Here is an 18,050-nt window from a genome sequence, read left to right on the forward strand (position 1 = left end):
GCCCCAGCAACAATATTTTGTATTTATTAAATGATAAATTCAAAATATCCACTGCAGAATCTACATTATAACCAGTGGCGGCCGCTGCCCTAAAAAGGTGGTGGTTCACTGACAATCCAAAATAAAAACAATATGACAAAAAGATTATGGGTAAAAATAATTATTCCACCTACCTTATTTGTAGATAAGGTCTATTCTACGTTGTTTGTGAAGAGCAAAAACGGCTCGCGATAACGACGCTAGCCGATTTGTGATCTATTGTCCACTATCGATGAAGTTCGACGAACTTCGGATGTATTCGTGTAACCTCGGGTCAAGGTTCATCGATCGGTAATCTTCGGCAATGATCGGGTTATGTCGGCGGCGTGTGTCACACGAGAATCAGCTAATTCCTGGTACAAATGGCTAGATTGACGCGCGTCCAGTGTTTTAAAAAATACGTACAAAAACATATTTTCGTCCGTTTGCAAATCTGTGCACACGGCGGATTCGAGCGCCGCCCAGCGGCCATACTTTATACTCGGAGAGATTAAAATGGCTCTCCCTGATAATATTCATTGCATTGTATTGGTAAGTAATATTTTTAAATGATTTTTACAGATTTTATAGTCTTCAGTAAGATATTATAAATTAATTTTAGCCATTACAATTTAGATAGTGCTGCACACGAACGCACTATGCGACCAGCCACCACTGATTATAACCCTCCATTAGTATTCTGGGCCATGAGAAGTACGTATATTAGCACTTTTCTGGCGGGAATTTTTTGCGGCTGGCGCTATGCTGTCTCCGGGCGAAAATAAAGGTCCTGCGCGAATTTCTTTAATTTGTTTTAAATCGCTTTATCTTCGAAAATAATTAAAATATTTTAATAAAGTTTCTACGTAGTAATTCAGCATACTTAAGCTATAAAAGTACCAAACGAAAATCTAATATTATTTGTAATGCAACTCGATTAACCTTGTAATATGTTTATTACGGTTCCGCCTATCGGTATTTGCCCATACCTGCTTTCTTTAAATACGCCCGACATCTCTCGCTTGCTTGCACATAGGAGTTGAATGGGTGCGGAACAGAGATAGAAATTCAAATCGGGTTTCATGGTCATAAAAACCCTCATTTCAGGAATTGAATTATTACAATAACAAATAATATACTATCTTTTTGTTGAAATACCGATGTAAACGAAAAGCACGAAGATAAATATAAAAAGAAGACTTGCATTACGATTCGATAATTATATAAATTTAGTTGGGACCTTTTCAAAGAGATTGGTATATAATATTCATATAAAAACATTGAATAATTTCGTCTTTTCTGCCATTGAAATGAGGCCGGCGCAAAAGATAAAACTACCCTTCCCGGCGTTAAGCATCAATCAACCGAACGGTTAGAAATTCCTATCCCGCCCGAAGTGTGTTGGTAGTTAGTCACAGAATTTCCACACTGAAAAAAAATCCTGACTTCTAGTAATCAGGCATTGGTTGGTGAAAACTTAAAAATAAAATGTAAAAGTAACTGAATGGAAAGTATAAAAAAAAGATTAAAACATGTACAAACTTGCCAACTACACCTACAATAAAAGAATATATGTGATCTATGTTTTACTATTATAATATTCTATTATGTATTACAGATGATAACATTGTTGTTAACAAAATACAAAAATTATTCGGTGAAGGTTATCGTTGGGTCTTTGAAGTGGTGAATGCTCTCGTGGAAGATCTCTTCCTCCTCCTCTCCGGTTTCGTAGTAAGTGGGGAATGGGGGGGCCGTCTTATGCTTGCGCAGGGGGAGGATGGTGTCATACAAGTAGCACAGGCTGTTCACCCCCCCAGGAATGGCCACCCCCTTCACCCACAGGACGTTGTACTTGGTGTTGATACGGAGAACTGTCGCTCCTTTAGATATCCTCCACCTGTAAGCAGTTTTACCAAATATGAAAGGGAAGAGCAATCTGTCAATTCAAAACTCTACTTCCAAAGTTTGGGAATTCATCATCTGGACAAGGTGTCTCCAGGTGTCCCTGTCCTGACCTACTTCGGCGGCCTTCATACGGGCTACGGAGTAGCCACAGTCTCTGGAGTTGCTTCCACCAACTTAATTAGGGCCAGTTGTTTCACAACATTTGACAATTCATCAAAGTTCATTTTCAATTTTCTGCTATTATTTCAGTTATGTGAAACAACTGGCCAATAATGATATAACAGAACTTGAATAGAACCTTTACAAAACATGAAAAACATTATTTTCAAGTTCTGTTATTATTTCACTTCTGTGACACAACTGGCCTATAATGGAAGAATAACAGAAATTAAATACAACTTTCACCGAACTTAAAAATTAACTTTGAAATTTGATGAATTGTTCAAATTCTGTAAAACAACTGGCCCTTAGTAACTTATTGCATGGTTTTTTTCATTACCTGCATACTTTGTTTCGAAATTGAGTACAAAATTCTGAAAGTCATATCTCCAGGGCATAGCGACTGCAAGACGACTTTTTATAAACATATTTGAATGTACCTGTTTCCCATGTGTCCCGGCATCTTCTTTCCCGGCCAGACTCGGGCCTTCTCTCCACCGCCGCCGATGTTACCCGGGCGGCGATGTGTCTTGGTGACTCCGTGGGAGGCCGGCATGCCCTTGAAGCCCCACCGCTTCACCACTCCTTGGAACCCGCGGTCAATGCTGAAACATTATACATTAATGGTAGTGTATTAAAATTTAACTAGCCTAAAACTGATGTCACGCGTAGTAATAATTACTCAGCAGCAACTTGTTTATAAATAAATTGTTTTTATAAATGAAATGATAATGTTATTGAAAAAAGAAAATTTATATAAAAGAAAAACTTAAAACTGAAATGGAGTTCTACAAATTAAACTTGATAACAATAAAGAATACATAATGTAATATAGAATATATGAACAGCACGATGCTACCGATGCTTTTTGACGAATATTAGCGAATAGTATCCAATGCAAACCAACGCAGTCAACTGACTGTGTACCTGTTGTTTTTAGTAATATTATTATATAAAACGGTGTAACAGTTTATGCTTTGTTGAATGATTCTTAATGGTCTATTGGTTATGTGTTTCCTACTAGACGTCTTTGTTGGTTTTCCTATCCGACACAACCTATTTGTAGCGCTAAATGTCATAGTTATAGATTCATACGTCGTAGATTCCCTAGTATTATTAGGATTGTTATTTATTATGTTTCGTGAATGTCAGCTTTATTTTCAATAGTTCACAATCGCCGACGACCGCGGACGAAAGTCCGGTACTAGTTATGGCACAAGCACTAATAATAAACATAATGAGCCTTACAGATGACTCAATCTGGTTGAGTTGAACGTAAGGTTGAACCGTCTGGAGGTGAGTCGTATGCGATAACGTTAACACTAATGCTTGACACACAACACTTGAATCCGGGTTGAACCAACCAAATTAAGTGGCCTGTAAGGCCCATTATAGTAAACAATCTTTTCCGACACCTAGGGGTTAAAATTTTATTTGCCTTCTAGCTGAGAAGTTATGCCCCTTTGGCGTAAATTTAAAAAGAAAAAAAATCATCTTGCAACCTCGTATAATCTAGTGTTACGTCAAAATCGTATCGATATTAATGACAGAAGAATGATATCTCTAAGGTGCTTTCGGTGGCCGTCTTGGACGTTTCCCCGTGTTCAAATAAATATTAACAGCATTTAGGTATGTTTTAAATAAAGTAAAATATCCGTATATAACTGGGAAGCGAATTAAGTTCCTTGTGAAGTTACAGTTTCATTTAAATACAGATTATGTCAGTTTTAAATAAAGTAAAATATCCATATATAAATGGGAAGCGAATTAAGTTCCTTGCGAAGTTACAGTTTTATTTAATTACAGATTGTGACTTTAAAAAAAAAATACTGGAAAATGTTTGTTGTTTATGCAATGGTGTACATACGTTAATCCTCGTACGTCAATTGCATCTCCAACCCTGAAGTGGGAAGCGAGTAGTGGGGTGCCTGGGGCCAAGGCGGCTTGGGGATGTATGAAAAAGCGAAAGATATTTTTCTTCGGCGGGACTCCGGCTTTTTCAAATATTCCACAGTACTCCTTGGTCAACATGGAAGGGTCCACTGTTTCCGAGCCCACAATTAAACAGCCTAGCTTCCTGTGGATTCGCTTCACAGGTTTGCGAGTGGGCTCATATTCTGATGCAGGGATATACTTGACGACGTGATTATCCGCAACCTGAGGAAGAAACGACAAATTTTATAAAAAGAACATTCATAAATTTTACCTGTTCTAAATTTTATCTCCATTCCTCAAATGTAAAGAATAAAGATGATGGGACTAGTGCATACTTATGAAAAGTGTTTGTTAGAATTTAGGCAGATAGGTATGTACCTATTGTATTTGTAAAATATAATTACTTACCGCCAATTTTTAATGTTTCAAACAGAACCCAATGTTCCTTCACTCATTCAATGACGGAACCCAATGTTCCTTCACTCATTCAATGACAGAACACAATGTGCCTTCACTCATTCAATGACAGAACCCAATGTTCCTTCACCAATTCAATGACAACACAATGTTCCTTTACACATTCAATGACAGAACACAATGTTCCTCGCTTATCTAATAGGTGATTTACAACTCTTGTGTTCTTTTACACATCTAATGAGAGAAACCAATATTCCTTTACTCATCCAATGAGATAAACCAATGTTCCTTTACTCATCCAATGAGAAAACACAATGTTCCTTTACTCATCCAATGTGAACACAATGTTCCTGCACTCTTCTGAAGAGAGAACATAAAAATTACCTGTAGTAATGTTGTCAACACCCTTTCACCTTTAGTGTCCCACAAAGGATAGTCGCCTATCTTCCTGGCTATTAGCCCGCATCTCCTGGCTCCCGCGAACCAAACGGCACGAGATTCTGCCTGACTTGCCAGCGGAGAATCGCTAGAGCTGCTCTGAAGGTTTTGCATAGATGACGCTATTGAATAACGATCCTTGATAACCTCCTTTATGAATTCTCTGTTATCAGGGGTAATATTGTCTTCGTGAACCTAGAAACAATAAAGGGGACATGCAACATCAGTGTTCAATGGAGCACAATTTTTTTTTTGTGTAAACGTCTTTCAAATTGACATCGGATGTGGGGGAACATTGTTTTTGTTGGGGTAATTTTAAACTTCATTAACACAGCTAAAAATAGGCATTGCCGCCATCTTAGTCTCGTTTAAAGAAGAATTAAAGTTTGTGCCAGTACCGCTCAGACATTCATGGCAGCGGAAGGACGCGGGCAAAGTGAATCCATGATTTTCGACTTTCCGGATTTGACTTGTGTACATAAACGGGTTTGTATCTCGGAGACTAATTATCCGATCTAAGTGAACCGAGTGTTGTTTTAAAGAGGTGTGATATTATGTTACAACTCATTCTGGGCTCCAAATGTGCATCTCAATAAGATACAAGGTGAATTTGAAAATTACCAATTTCCTTAAAATGTGGCCATACATGAGAAAGTATAACCAGAATTACAAAAATCGGGCATGAAATGGTAAATGACACTGAAAGCGCTGGGCCCGTACCCAAAACCAAAACAAAGTACTACCGCGAATATAGGTAACATAAGCACACTCTTATAACTCAGGCGGCATCTTACCATCCCCCGTCTAGTATGAATGTGGATTTCGTGCCTGATTTAATAGATTCAAAGCATTCAACAGATTCAATGAATTAAACAATTCAAAACAAAAATTATATGTAATTTCATTATTCTGCACACATCGACTTAGACCATGGGTCGGCAGACCGCTGCTCGCGTGCATCATTGCATAGGCTATTTGCATAGGCGTTTGCGGCTCTTGGACATCAATTTCACATCCAATCATCTGGCCTTGTGAGACAGAGCCGCCAGACGAACTTTGACTAGAACAGTGTTGTCAACTCAGTTCTTTCAGATATTCTTACTCTTTATTTTATACAGTACTCATTCACGTAAACTATAATGTAAAAGTTATTTAATAGTTGAAGTCAATATTAAAAACTCAATGAAAATATGAAACAGAAAACGATTCAATCACGTCTGGGAATTGACATTGCCCTTGTCGAGACATTGCTCTCTGACCACTGAGCTAATTCGACCGTATCAATTTCCGTCATTTTTAACTAGGTATATCATACTTCAACTCAAAGAGCTACCAAAATTATCTTAATTTTCTTAATACATATTTTTTTACTGCTACCCTTATGTATTGTGCCATAAACTCTGGCATAACAAAATTCAGTTTACAGTAGAAGTGGGTACTAATTGTAGTTTAAATAGAGTTTAGGAGTGACAAGAAACCAATTTACTCAATAAACAATAAGACTTGTTAAATAGCCCAATTTTAAACATATTCCCCTCCCCTCCACCTACTTTCACCCCTACCTCCCCCTCGCCCCCCACCAAAGTTGATGTTCTCTCTCCCTCTTCTATCTTATCTATAAATACACTGTAACTGTTAATGATTTAATATGTTTTTATATAACCCTGATGAAGGTTCAGGGTGAACCGAAACCGATTGGTTTTATATATTGAAAATATATAAAACAAAGTGGTATTAAAAACAAAGTTATTTTATTCTAATTATTATAAATTATTGTAAATGGTTGTCATTTACTTAATTGAAAATTAAAATGATAAAATTTAAATTTTCCAAATGGAGATATGCAATTGCCTTTCATAGTAATTAAGGTGAATCAAAAGATTTTATTTAAAAAAATCGTATTAAGCGTGGCCAGCGATCTCAAATAATAACCAAAATTTCAATTGAAAAAAAAACTCACTATAGTTTATAAAAATTACCGACCTAAATTTGGGTAGCTGTTGCACGAGGGGTTTATATTATTAAATATACCTAGTATCCGAATGGTCCGATTCAGTGTGGTTACTTCGAGGTATTGTGATAGTTATGTTATCATCAAGAACTGTGAAGGTACTTATCATTATCGTCATGTTTTAGAGTGGTTATGAAGACAGTTTTCATTCAATACATAGTTAAATTGCTAATGAAGACAGCCTTAAGCTGGGAATATCTAGGTAAGTGTCTAGTTTCTTTTTCTTTCTATTTCTGTTTCATCCTCATCCAATTTCGTCAAGCATTATCATTGTTTAGCATATTTACAGTCTATCATAACATCTAAAGCTGAAGACAGCACGTTTCAGTGTTAATCTACAAAGGCATGCCCAAGAAATCCGTCATTGCGTATCTAATAGTGGAACAAGTTTCCACGAGATATTAGTATGCAGTAGCTCCTCTAATTGTAGCTCTACGATCTATAAGTCACTTTTGACCTCGCAGGTAAAAGTTTAATGATCAAAAATACACAGTAGGAGGTCTGTGTTCACCTATATTGAAATCTATGGATCAGGGAAGGTTGGGAAAAGGAAGATAGAACGTTGATTGTTAATCAAATACTTACCACGCGTTGTTTATGTAAGTGCCAACTAGGATGTCGTAGTTTAGGCTTCCGAAGTATGGTCATTAAATTACATGTTTGGGGTGTGAAATAATTTAATCTGCAATGAAACAAAGGTAGATTTTAAATAATAGGCAATGCATATTGAGTTGTGGGTGTTGTCAATAGGTGTACAAATATGTGAAACCACTGTATAAAAACATTATTAGTAAATATCTTCTACATACAGATATAAAACTAAAAAGCTGAATGTACATTCATAATAATGGGAGTAATACTCACGACAAACTGAGAAATCGTTGTCGAAGTGCATTTTCAATTAATGAAAAAGACATGGCCTTTGCAAAATGTAATCACTAATTTCTATAATTGTTAGATCCAGCAAATCTTTTAAGTTAATAAAATTAAGGTTATGTATTTTTAGGTTTCCTTGGTTTTTCACACGCTCCATAGATCATGAAATTAATATAGACAGAAAAATACAATATTGTTCATAGAAAATGCTAACTGTCAAATTAATGTCAAATAATAAGGCATCTAGTTTCTGAAATCTCAGCTTGTTCGTGATCTAACCGAGTTTGTCGAATCTAGCCTCTCTTTTCTAAATAAAAACATACTTTTGTAAATGTCAAATTTAACCTTGTTATGTCCTGAGTTAGTAAAAATGTAAACTGATAGTTAATTGACAGTTATTGTAAATATATGGTAAACTATCATATCCCAATATATTCCCTAGACAGAGATTCGAAGATCTGTTCACGTAAGTTTATCAGATTCACTAATTATAAAAAGTACAATACGATTGTAAGGTAGGTATATTGATTCCATAAATAGATCACTTAATTTTTGGCTTGAGTGAATACTATTAAACAGCTCGTGCTTTATAAAAATGTACATTGAGGAAATGGGTAATGTACTCATTTCTTAAATGCAGCCTTTCAGAATTTCATGTCTAATAGATGTTTACCACCATTGTTATGTGGTAATTCCCGAACAGACCAATATCCCAAATAATAAGGGTTATAGGGAAATTTACAAAAAGTCAGGGTTAATTGAGAGGTCATAATATTTTGTTTAAGTCTGTGAAGTCAAAGTAAAATTCGGTGGTTTTAAAAGTAAAAATCAAGGAAGATAGGCTGCCTAGTCCTTAACAATGAGTTTGTATAAATCACAATGTTTTTAAATTTTAAGGGTCAATAAGTAATCAATTAAAATAATTTATATTTTGATATTTTATTTATTTACTATTAACTATTGACTTGTTTCTTATCAGCTCTAATGTATATAACTATCTCAAATTGACAAGTTCAAATCACGAAAACAATCAAAGTTTATCACAACAAACATTCCATACCCAATCTATCCGTCTATGGAAATAAAAACGTTTTAAAAATACATAAAATCAATGAACCTATTCGTCCTGTCGTGTCATGCTGTGCTTCCCCGAATTTCATAATAGCTTCTCATATCACTAATGTCTTCAACAATTTTAATGTGTTTTCACCCAAATATACCATTAAAAACTCATTTGATTTAATAAATTCAGTTAAGGACTTGTTCATTCCCAATAATGCTAAGCTAATTTCGTTTGATGTAATTAACTTATTTCCAAATGTTCCAACTACTGATTGCAAACAAATAATTGTAGATATGTTAAAATCCTCTAATTTAGATAAAGATATGATTGATGACCTGTCTCGTTTATTCAATATGTGCCTTAATCAAAATTATTTCCAGTATAACAACTGCGTCTTCCAACAGATCCAAGGGCTACCTATGGGAGCTCCTACTAGCCCACTTTTGGCAGATATTTTTATGAATAACTTAGAAAATAAGATTTTTAATTGTAAGTCATCACTCTTAAATAATGTTCTCACTTGGAAACGATATGTAGACGATATTTTTTGTATCTGGACGGGAACAGAGCGGCAACTAACTAAATTCCTTCTTCTTATAAATTCATTTCATAAAAAAATTCAATTCACTGTAGAGGTAGGCAGTAATGCATCGATTAATTTTCTAGATTTAACACTAACTTCAATAAATAATACAATTGAATTTAACATCTATCGTAAACCGACATTCACGGATATAACTATACATAACACGTCAAACCACCCGATATCACACAAACATTCTGCCTATCATTCAATGGTACACCGCTTAGTAAAAATCCCACTATCAGCTGTTAATTTCGAAATTGAACTGTCAAAAATAAAACAAATTGCTCTAAATAATGGTTACTCGACACACTTAATTGATAAAATCCTGAATAAGAAACTTAAACTCATTTTGACGAATACATTTTTATTTGGTACACCTGAAACTAATAATAAAATCATAAATCCCTTTCAATGGCGTAAAATCTTATACATATCCAATTTTTCTTCACTTAGTACAAAAAATTTGCCTACCCACATTAAACCCGCGTTCTATACTGATAACAACTTGGGAAAATTACTTAAAAATACTAAAGATAAAGATCACAAATTTAGCCACTCAGGCATTTACCAACTATGTTGCAATGATTGTCAATCGTTCTACATAGGTAAGACAACTAGAAATATAAATATTAGAATCACCGAACATTTAAGATGTTTAAATAACAATAATTTTTCGGAGTTTGCCAATCATCTCATTTCCACCGATCATACTTTTAGTAAAGATACAGGGGTTAAAATTCTTCACCGTAGTAATAAAGGCAAAAAATTAGATAATTTAGAAGCACTTGAAATCAGAAAAGCCATCAATAATAACTCCAGTATAATAAATAACCAAATTAATCTGTCTTATAGTCCTATTCTTGACATATTTCCAGTTAACCGCTCTGTTCTTCCTGGAATTCCCGTAATTACCCCTTCCACTTTGTCGACATCTCTCTCAAACACTTAACATTTTTGTATTTATGTGTCAATATTTTGTGTAGTAGATTAGTTTTGAATATTCTCCTGACGAAGGAAGGGATCTTCCGAAACCGGTAGAGTGAAAATAAAACTATCGTGGTCAAAAACAAATTTATGTGTTTTTATTATAAATTATGATGAGCCACAAAGTGAATGCTTTTTACAATTACGTAAAAACGTTAATGTTTGTTTGTTCAAAATCTTAAATCTCCGAAACTTCTTCACCGATTGCTTTGACATTTTAACACAACTTTGCATTCGAGTTTTTTTCACTATTTCATCCTCAGTTTACATATTACGCATGTTTGATTTTCAGAATGATACGCACCCACAAAGAGTCGATAGTCCGGCAGGGAAGCATCGATGATATAAACTCGTACCAATTCTTAAAAGTGTCAAATTATGAAGAAACCGTGCGACAGCTTGACATATATTATGGAATAGTGAAACGGCAACTGCTTAGGTTTCAGAGTCCGATAACAGGGCTGTTTCCCGTGTTGTCAACTGATACCACAGTAGGAAGTGTCCGTGAAAGTATTTACTGTGCCGCCGCCATATGGAGCTTGTATCAGGCTTACAGGTAACTCATTCAATTATTATTTTTATAGGCCTTTTCGATAGAATACCTGTCTTAGATCTCATTAAATAGTTAAGAATTTTATGGTATACGGTAAAAGTTCAGTATTTTACAGGTAATGCATTCAATTATTTTTGTTGGCTATAGGACACCCATCTTAGATCCCAATATACATGCACATATTATAGAAAAAAGTTTTATTTATTGCATCACATAAACGAGGTATTGAATTGCACAATCTAAGCATAAACATTCACAATATTAATTTTTACGCATTGGTTGAGCTTCGGTATGGTTAAACCGGGCATAAGATTGGTTTATGTATATCTTTGCCGTTGTTTTATGTCAAGTTTTTTTACTATTCCGAACTCACATGCTGTGTAATATTTATAGTTTACACTCGCGCTGTAAAATCGAGCTGCAGAGCATAATAGTTATAAGTGTTATCAAATTAATATACATTAGTTACATTATTACGATAGATATTATAGTGAAAAAGGAGTAAATGCTTTGCTCAAACAAACAGTAAGAATTATGCGATTGTCCCATGGGTCGGTAAAGAATTGAGAAGAATCGAGAACCCACTGATCTATATATTTGTATTGGGGCCTACAAACAGTGCAAACGGGTCGGGGGGCGTGAGAGAGCCATGTGATGTACTTTCCGTATACAGCTAGCGGTACCAGGTTTCAGTGGGTGCTCGATATTATCACGTCACACCGCCGATATCACGAACAAACTTCTGATTTTTTATTTTTACCAATAACGTTTATTTTAAGAATTTATTATTTAGGCCCATTAATAATACCCAACAGAGCGGGACTTTGTCACCATAGATTGGCGTCTCTGCAAGAATCCTCTTTACATTTTCTGCATCTATTTGTGTTTTCTACTCCCAACAACTGCATGTGTCTCCTGAGATGGCAGTGTCCTGTTAGTAGTCGTACATTTATGAGTGCTTTGGATTGCCTCATTCCGGGTCACCACCTTCGTGATTGATTCGATTCACAGTTGTTTGTTATTGTTTACATGTTTACGGGCCATTCGGTCGTCTTCTTCCAGTCATCTGTCATTATTTCACAAATACAATCACCATGGAGACATCAATCTCCAATTGATAAAGGAGATTTTTTGTGTTTAATTTGTAGAACTACATTTTTTTTTTTTTTTAATTTATGAAAATCAAATTAAATAATTACATTTTTTAGATTTCAAAGTACCCCACAGAAATATTAAGAGATAGAGAATCTATTGTCAAAATTATTTTCTCAGTAAATCAGTTTATCCAGTAATAAATTATTTTAGACATTAAAAATTTAAATTGAAACATATAAATAAGTTGTCTCAACGTGGCCTAGCCACAGTTTGAAGCTACAAGCCAAAAATGTGTATATTCTTGGTATACCTTATATCGTAGGTAATAGGCATTAAAATCGCTTGATAAAAGGAGTCCAGAAAAGTTCGATTTCAAGCAAAAAACTGGTTTTTATTTATTTTGTAAATAATTTTACAAGAAAGCAAAAAAAATTATCAAGTGAAACTGTCACAGATGAATTTAGCTATAATACTGTATTTATTAAAAGTTGTTTCCTTTATGCGTTCATACATTTCTATTGAAAAAATTTTTTTTTTTGCATTTAATTTTTTATTGAGTAATTTATTTTTTTATTTGTATTCTACTCAAGCGAAGCGATAGTAAAACCTTCAATTTATCTAAAGCATATTTTTTGGTATTCATAATATACACCAATTCATTATAAAGATTAATCAAAATAGTGATTTTGCATTAAGCTTCGCCTTAAACACCGTGTCACAATAATATTAAAAAACAAATTATTACTAAGCCTCTCGACAAAATATTTATTTTTAGGTAAATATTAGTATGCATTACCATCTTACGACATTTTTTTTATATTAAATAATTAATTTGTATTAAATAAATACGAAAACAAAAAGTTCTGTTATTTTAAATAAATCAATAATTTCAGGACAAGTTCGCACAACAACTAATTCATTTGCTGTGGTCAGTTTCAGTCAAAATAACTTTGGATGGGATGGGTTAAGAGACTTCAACACGAATATAATATTATAGTACCCGATGCGAGTCTGAATTGAATATTGACAGATGACATTAGCGTAAAGCCGGAAACAGAAATTTTGAGTTTACTGAGCTTCAAGTTACAAAGCTTATTTGGCGTGTGCAGAGACCATGCAATATACGTTGCACAACATTTCCCGCATCTTTACAACATTCGGTTTTTGTGGATTCTTTACTGATCTTTGGGATGTCCGCCTTAGTGGTGTAGAAGAATTGAAGAGATAAGATATTATAGTCTCTTATTTCTTTCCTTCCGTGCAGTACATAATATTATGATTTAATATGTGTAATAACTTAACAAAGTAATTACAGTGGTACCTCAACATATGAGTGCACCAACATACGACTTTTTCGAGATACGAGCCGGCGAGCGAGTGATTTTTTGCTTTGAGTTACGAGCGAAATTCGAGATACGAGTTCGGCTTAGCAGGTAGGCCGGTAGCGCGCGTGCGCGGCCACGCCCACCATTGCACCACCAGGATTACATTAAAACGTTTTCCGATCTAATAAAAGCCCAAGGATATATCTCTCAGCAAGTCTTCAACTGTTCAAATTTATAAAGGTTCTCTACCTACCACCCAACACCACTCCTATCCTGCAGCCCATGGATCAGCAGGTGATTTCGAATTTTAAGAAGCTATACACCAAGCATCTGTTACGGCGCTGCTTTGAAGTGACGGAGAACACAAACCTCACCCTTGAGAGTTCTCGAAGGGCAATGACAACGACGAAGGAGAAAAATTATCGATCAGGCCTGGCTGGGTGTTACAACGAGGACCTTGACCTCTGCATGGAAAAAGCTGTAGCCTGAAGCTGTAGCTGAAAGGATCTACGAAAAATTGGAACCCGGTATGTCAGTAGGGGAGGAGATTGTGTCTCTGGGGAAATCCATGGGTCTAGAGGTGGAAGAGAGAGACGTGAAGAGGGGTGACATTTTGGGGGTTGGAACGGATTAATGGTAGTCTAATTGTTTTGTATGGGGAAATCTGCATCAATATACGAGTAATTCAAGATACGAGCAAGGTTGCGGAACGAATTAAACTCGTATGTCGAGGTACCACTGTACTTGCAAATTTACACCTCCTGTGAAGTTTTTATTTTATTTTTTTATTACAGACGCATCGACGACGACAGAGGGAAATCATACGAATTGGGTCAGAGTGCAGTGAAATGCATGCGAGGTATCCTGGAGTGCTGGGTAAAGCAGGCCCCGAGGGTTGAAAAGTTCAAGCGCCAGCAGTGCAACGCGCATGCACTCCACTGCAAGTTCCATCTGACCACCGGCGAGACTGTCTACACCGACGAGGAATATAACCACTTGCAGATCGACGTGGTGTCAATTTACCTAATCTTCCTCGTGCAGATGATAACATCTGGTCTGCAGATTATATACACACAGGTGAGATGTTACATCCCAGGGTAGGATTTGACCTCCTCCACAAGTGCTCTCCACTGCCTGCGGTCCCTCGCCATACGCCTCCAGTCCTGTTTCAATCATCTTCCACCTCTTCCTCGGTGTCTTCCTTGTCTGTGGGTCACTTCCACCAGGGCACCCACACAATCATAACTGTTTATATATTTTATTTTTTATTTTTTTTATAGTGAATACCTCACAAGAGTCCCAACTGCTCCCGTCTGGAGCCAGTGAGACTATGGCATCCCCAATTGGGGGATGTTGTGAGGCTGAAGGTAAGTGGGGAAGGGAAAGAGGAAGGTGGGGAAGTACCTGGCTATTCAGATCTAGTCACTAAACACGGCTAAAGCCATTTGGAGCAACGTTTCAATTCTGAATGGTGGTCTTACACCAGGGCGATACTGAGAGTATCTTCCACTCTGGAACGTGCCGCAAATATACTATATATTATTTTAATTAATTAATTGTGAAATAACACAAATTAATCAAATAAAATTTTTCTGCGCACGCCGGGTTCGAACCCGCGACCTTCGGAATGGCAGTCCAATGCGTTACCACTGGACTATGCCGGCCGTCAATATATATATCGTATATATATCTTCTTAATGGTTCCATGATAACTCAACACAGTGACAATTCAACACACCTTTAAAAAGTGATATAAAGTCATTAGAAACGATGAAAAAAAAAAAGTATACCTAACCTACTTAACCCAGCTAATAAAGTTTTTGTTTTATCACTTTCCATGACTTTTTAAAGATGTGATGAATTATCATTTTGATGATTTATCCAGTCACCCTTCTTAATACATAAAAATCACGTTTCACTGTGAAATCGCCAACCGATTTCAATGAAATTTTGTGAATGTGAATGGTTGGTTCCAGCTTGAAATATAGGATAGTTTTGGACCCGATAGGTGGCGCTGTTGTCGAGATCTAAATAAAACAATAGTGGCAGGACAACGTCTTACATTATAAAATGCATTCCGAATGGTTGAGTTAAATTCTAACTGGTTTCTAATCTTAATATATAAAAATTCAGCCTGCATATGTTTGTGCTAAAAGTAGTCAGCCGGTATCGCTGAAAATTTTAAAGTTTGTTGTTATTAGTAGACAGACAAAGACATTAGCAATAGCGAAGCATTGAGGGGTAAAGTAGTATATATATTTTAATTTTTAAAAGAAACAAGGTTGAAAATAACCCGACAATATTTGAATTGAATATTAATTTTAATAAAAAAACAAATGTATGTAAAAAACTAGTTTATTTGGGAACAAGTTCTGTTGAATAATTATAATTACGCGTGACAGCTGTTTAGCCTTCCGAAAACCCAATAAAACTGTTGTGAAGCCACTTACAGACCTTATACATAAATAGATTGTCTGTAAGTGGCGTAAAAGCGATACACAAAAATCTATTTATGTATAAGGTCTGTAAGTGGCTTAAAAATGGGGTAGATAAAAAAAAAATATATATATATTTATTATCTTTTTTAAAAATGGTGGTTTGGAAGCAGACTTTTCTTTAATGTTTTATTGTTTATTTCTTCAGGATGAGGTGGCTTTTGTCCAGAATTTAGTATACTACGTGGAAAGAGCGTACAGAACTCCTGATTTTGGAATGTGGGAGAGGGGTACCAAATACAATGATGGAACACCAGAAATACACGCTTCATCAATTGGTTAGTATAGTCAGTACAGTCAGTATTATTTTTAGTAAACATGCCAGGAGTTATATTTTAATATGTACGTATTATAAACCTTTACAGCCTTACTAAAGAAAATCCATTTCACATTAGTTAAACAATGTTTTTGTTACACAGTGTATAAAGAATGTGAAAGTTAAGATTCGAGTTGGTACCAATTAAAAAATATCTTTAACTCTGTTTTTTAAATTTTGCAACAATGTTTTTTGCAACTTCACGCATGCTCATTAAAATATTCTTCAAGCACAAAAGCCGCGGTCGACAACTGTTTTTATATCTTCACAGATCGTGTTTTGTTCATAAAATTATCAATTTACTATTATATTCATGTTATTCAACATATTTCTGTTATTTTTTGTCAGTTTTAGACAAGTAATTGTATAATAATAGCATTTGTAAAATCTGTTTTCATGTTATGTCATAAAGTTAGGTTAAAACGGTTATGACATTATTCAAATTGAATTTTATGGTCTATGTTTCACAAGAACTTTTTTAAAGTGATGTTTTTTATAATTTAAATGCCTAATGCACATGTTGATAACCATGTATCGAAGAAAGAAATGTTTTAAAATGTGCGTTAAATATTTCAGTTTTTTTGATCTTGTTTCAAGGAAATTAAAAGCAATTTCAAATTATTTTTATACAATTTTATGTATGAAGGAGATGAAAAGTGTGGTGACAATTTTATTGCAAACTCCCTATTTTGAATTTTGATTTCTATTCTCCCTATTTGAAATTTTGCCACGTTTTGATCAAAAATGTTTGTGGTAAGCTTTTTTTTTCAACTTTTTTCATGAAATTAAAATATTGCACTTTTAAGTTTTAAAGTATATTTCGTATACAAAAATCTAATAGGTAATTTTATCTAGTTTCTAAAATGGTATTCGTTTTTACGACATCTTCAAAATGAAGAAATATACAGGGTGTCCGGAAACTCGTAGTACAAGCGGGAAACTGGTGAATCTACATCACATTTGGAGTCGATTTTGTGGTATATATTTTTTTTATTTGAGCTTTCGTTATCGAGTAAATCGAGTTTGAAGTTGATTTTTTTTTTTTTTTTTAATCAAATTCTTATAAATTATTACTGAAGATCAAAGTACCCAACTAATTAAAACTATTTGAAAGTAAAACAAATGAAGAAACTCGGATTTAAAGCATTATTTTGAAATCACCCTTCATTTAACCCGGTGTAATCATAAAATATTTCTGCTCTGCAGGGTTAATACATCTGTTATTCAACCCTAAACACCAGAAAAAACTTTAACCCTAAAATAGCCGAAAAAAAAATTTTTTTGGTTTTTTTTTTTTTTTTTTGAATATGCTCAAATCAAAAAAATTTATGTTTTTTTGGGTTCCCCATGTGGTGTAGATTCTCCAGTTTCCCGCTTGTACTACGAGTTTCCGGACACCGTGTATAGAACATTTAAAATACCTTGGAAATTCGTTGAGAAATTATTATTGTTTCAAGTTTACACAACAGATATACAACCCCCTGTGACTGGATAAGCAATGTATATATCTTATGTATCTTTCTATGAACTATTTTATGTCAGTTTCTATTTTACGTTTCAATTAGTAAGGTTTTCACATGCACAATCTCTAAAAAATTTTCACTACGTTTTTTGGTAAGACCGTGTATGTAGTTGTGTATTTTTTTTTAATACATATGTCCATATTTATTAGGTATTGTAAACAGAACATAATGTGCAATTATATATTTATTTGCAGGAATGGCTAAGTCTGCCCTTGAAGCCATTAATGGTTGCAACTTGTTTGGTGATAAGGGAGCTTCGTGGAGTGTTATTTATGTTGATATTGATGCTCACAACAGAAACCGCAGCATTTTTGAAACTCTTCTCCCAAAAGAATCTAGCTCAAAGGT

At 34.8% G+C, this 18,050-nt stretch overlaps 2 protein-coding genes across 5 annotated transcripts in view; one reads left to right on the top strand and one right to left on the bottom strand.

Moving 5' to 3' along the window:
• Nucleotides 1-1,591: 1,591 nt before the first annotated feature.
• Nucleotides 1,592-7,929, bottom strand: mRpL3 (mitochondrial ribosomal protein L3). The gene is made up of 6 exons (XM_089631372.1): nucleotides 7,751-7,929; nucleotides 7,472-7,568; nucleotides 4,822-5,070; nucleotides 3,953-4,242; nucleotides 2,526-2,690; nucleotides 1,592-1,918 (listed from the first exon to the last, which is right to left on the bottom strand). The coding sequence occupies exons 1-6, from the start codon at nucleotides 7,801-7,803 to the stop codon at nucleotides 1,669-1,671; spliced, it is 1,104 nt and encodes a 367-aa protein (XP_089487498.1). The 5' UTR covers nucleotides 7,804-7,929; the 3' UTR covers nucleotides 1,592-1,668.
• A 161-nt stretch (nucleotides 7,930-8,090) lies between these two features.
• The window catches only part of LOC149424463 (putative phosphorylase b kinase regulatory subunit beta), a 33,665-nt gene continuing 23,705 nt past the window's right edge, over nucleotides 8,091-18,050 (top strand). For all 4 annotated transcript variants that reach the window (XM_089651584.1, XM_089651586.1, XM_089651585.1 and 1 more), the window contains exons 1-5: nucleotides 8,091-8,228; nucleotides 10,688-10,951; nucleotides 14,163-14,445; nucleotides 16,012-16,141; nucleotides 17,897-18,048. In XM_089651584.1, the coding sequence (XP_089507710.1) occupies nucleotides 10,689-10,951; nucleotides 14,163-14,445; nucleotides 16,012-16,141; nucleotides 17,897-18,048 (828 nt within the window). In that variant the 5' untranslated portion in view covers nucleotides 8,091-8,228; nucleotide 10,688. The remainder of the gene's footprint in view (nucleotides 8,229-10,687; nucleotides 10,952-14,162; nucleotides 14,446-16,011; nucleotides 16,142-17,896; nucleotides 18,049-18,050) is intronic.

The sequence above is a fragment of the Hesperophylax consimilis genome, chromosome 4 (assembly GCF_061612785.1).
Source record: "Hesperophylax consimilis isolate HC1 chromosome 4, BYU_Hcon_1.0, whole genome shotgun sequence".
In the NCBI taxonomy this organism is placed as follows: domain Eukaryota; kingdom Metazoa; phylum Arthropoda; class Insecta; order Trichoptera; family Limnephilidae; genus Hesperophylax; species Hesperophylax consimilis.

What these genes read in the sequence shown, in the direction of transcription:
- mRpL3 (XM_089631372.1), bottom strand. Translation starts at nt 7,803, where the DNA reads ATGTCTTTTTCATTAATTGAAAATGCACTTCGACAACGATTTCTCAGT. An exon ending in TGTTGACAACATTACTACAG is followed by an intron (nt 4,243 to 4,821) that starts GTAATTTTTATG and finishes TTTCTTCCTCAG; the next exon opens with GTTGCGGATAATCACGTCGT. An exon ending in CCGGGACACATGGGAAACAG is followed by an intron (nt 1,919 to 2,525) that starts GTACATTCAAAT and finishes AACTGCTTACAG; the next exon opens with GTGGAGGATATCTAAAGGAG.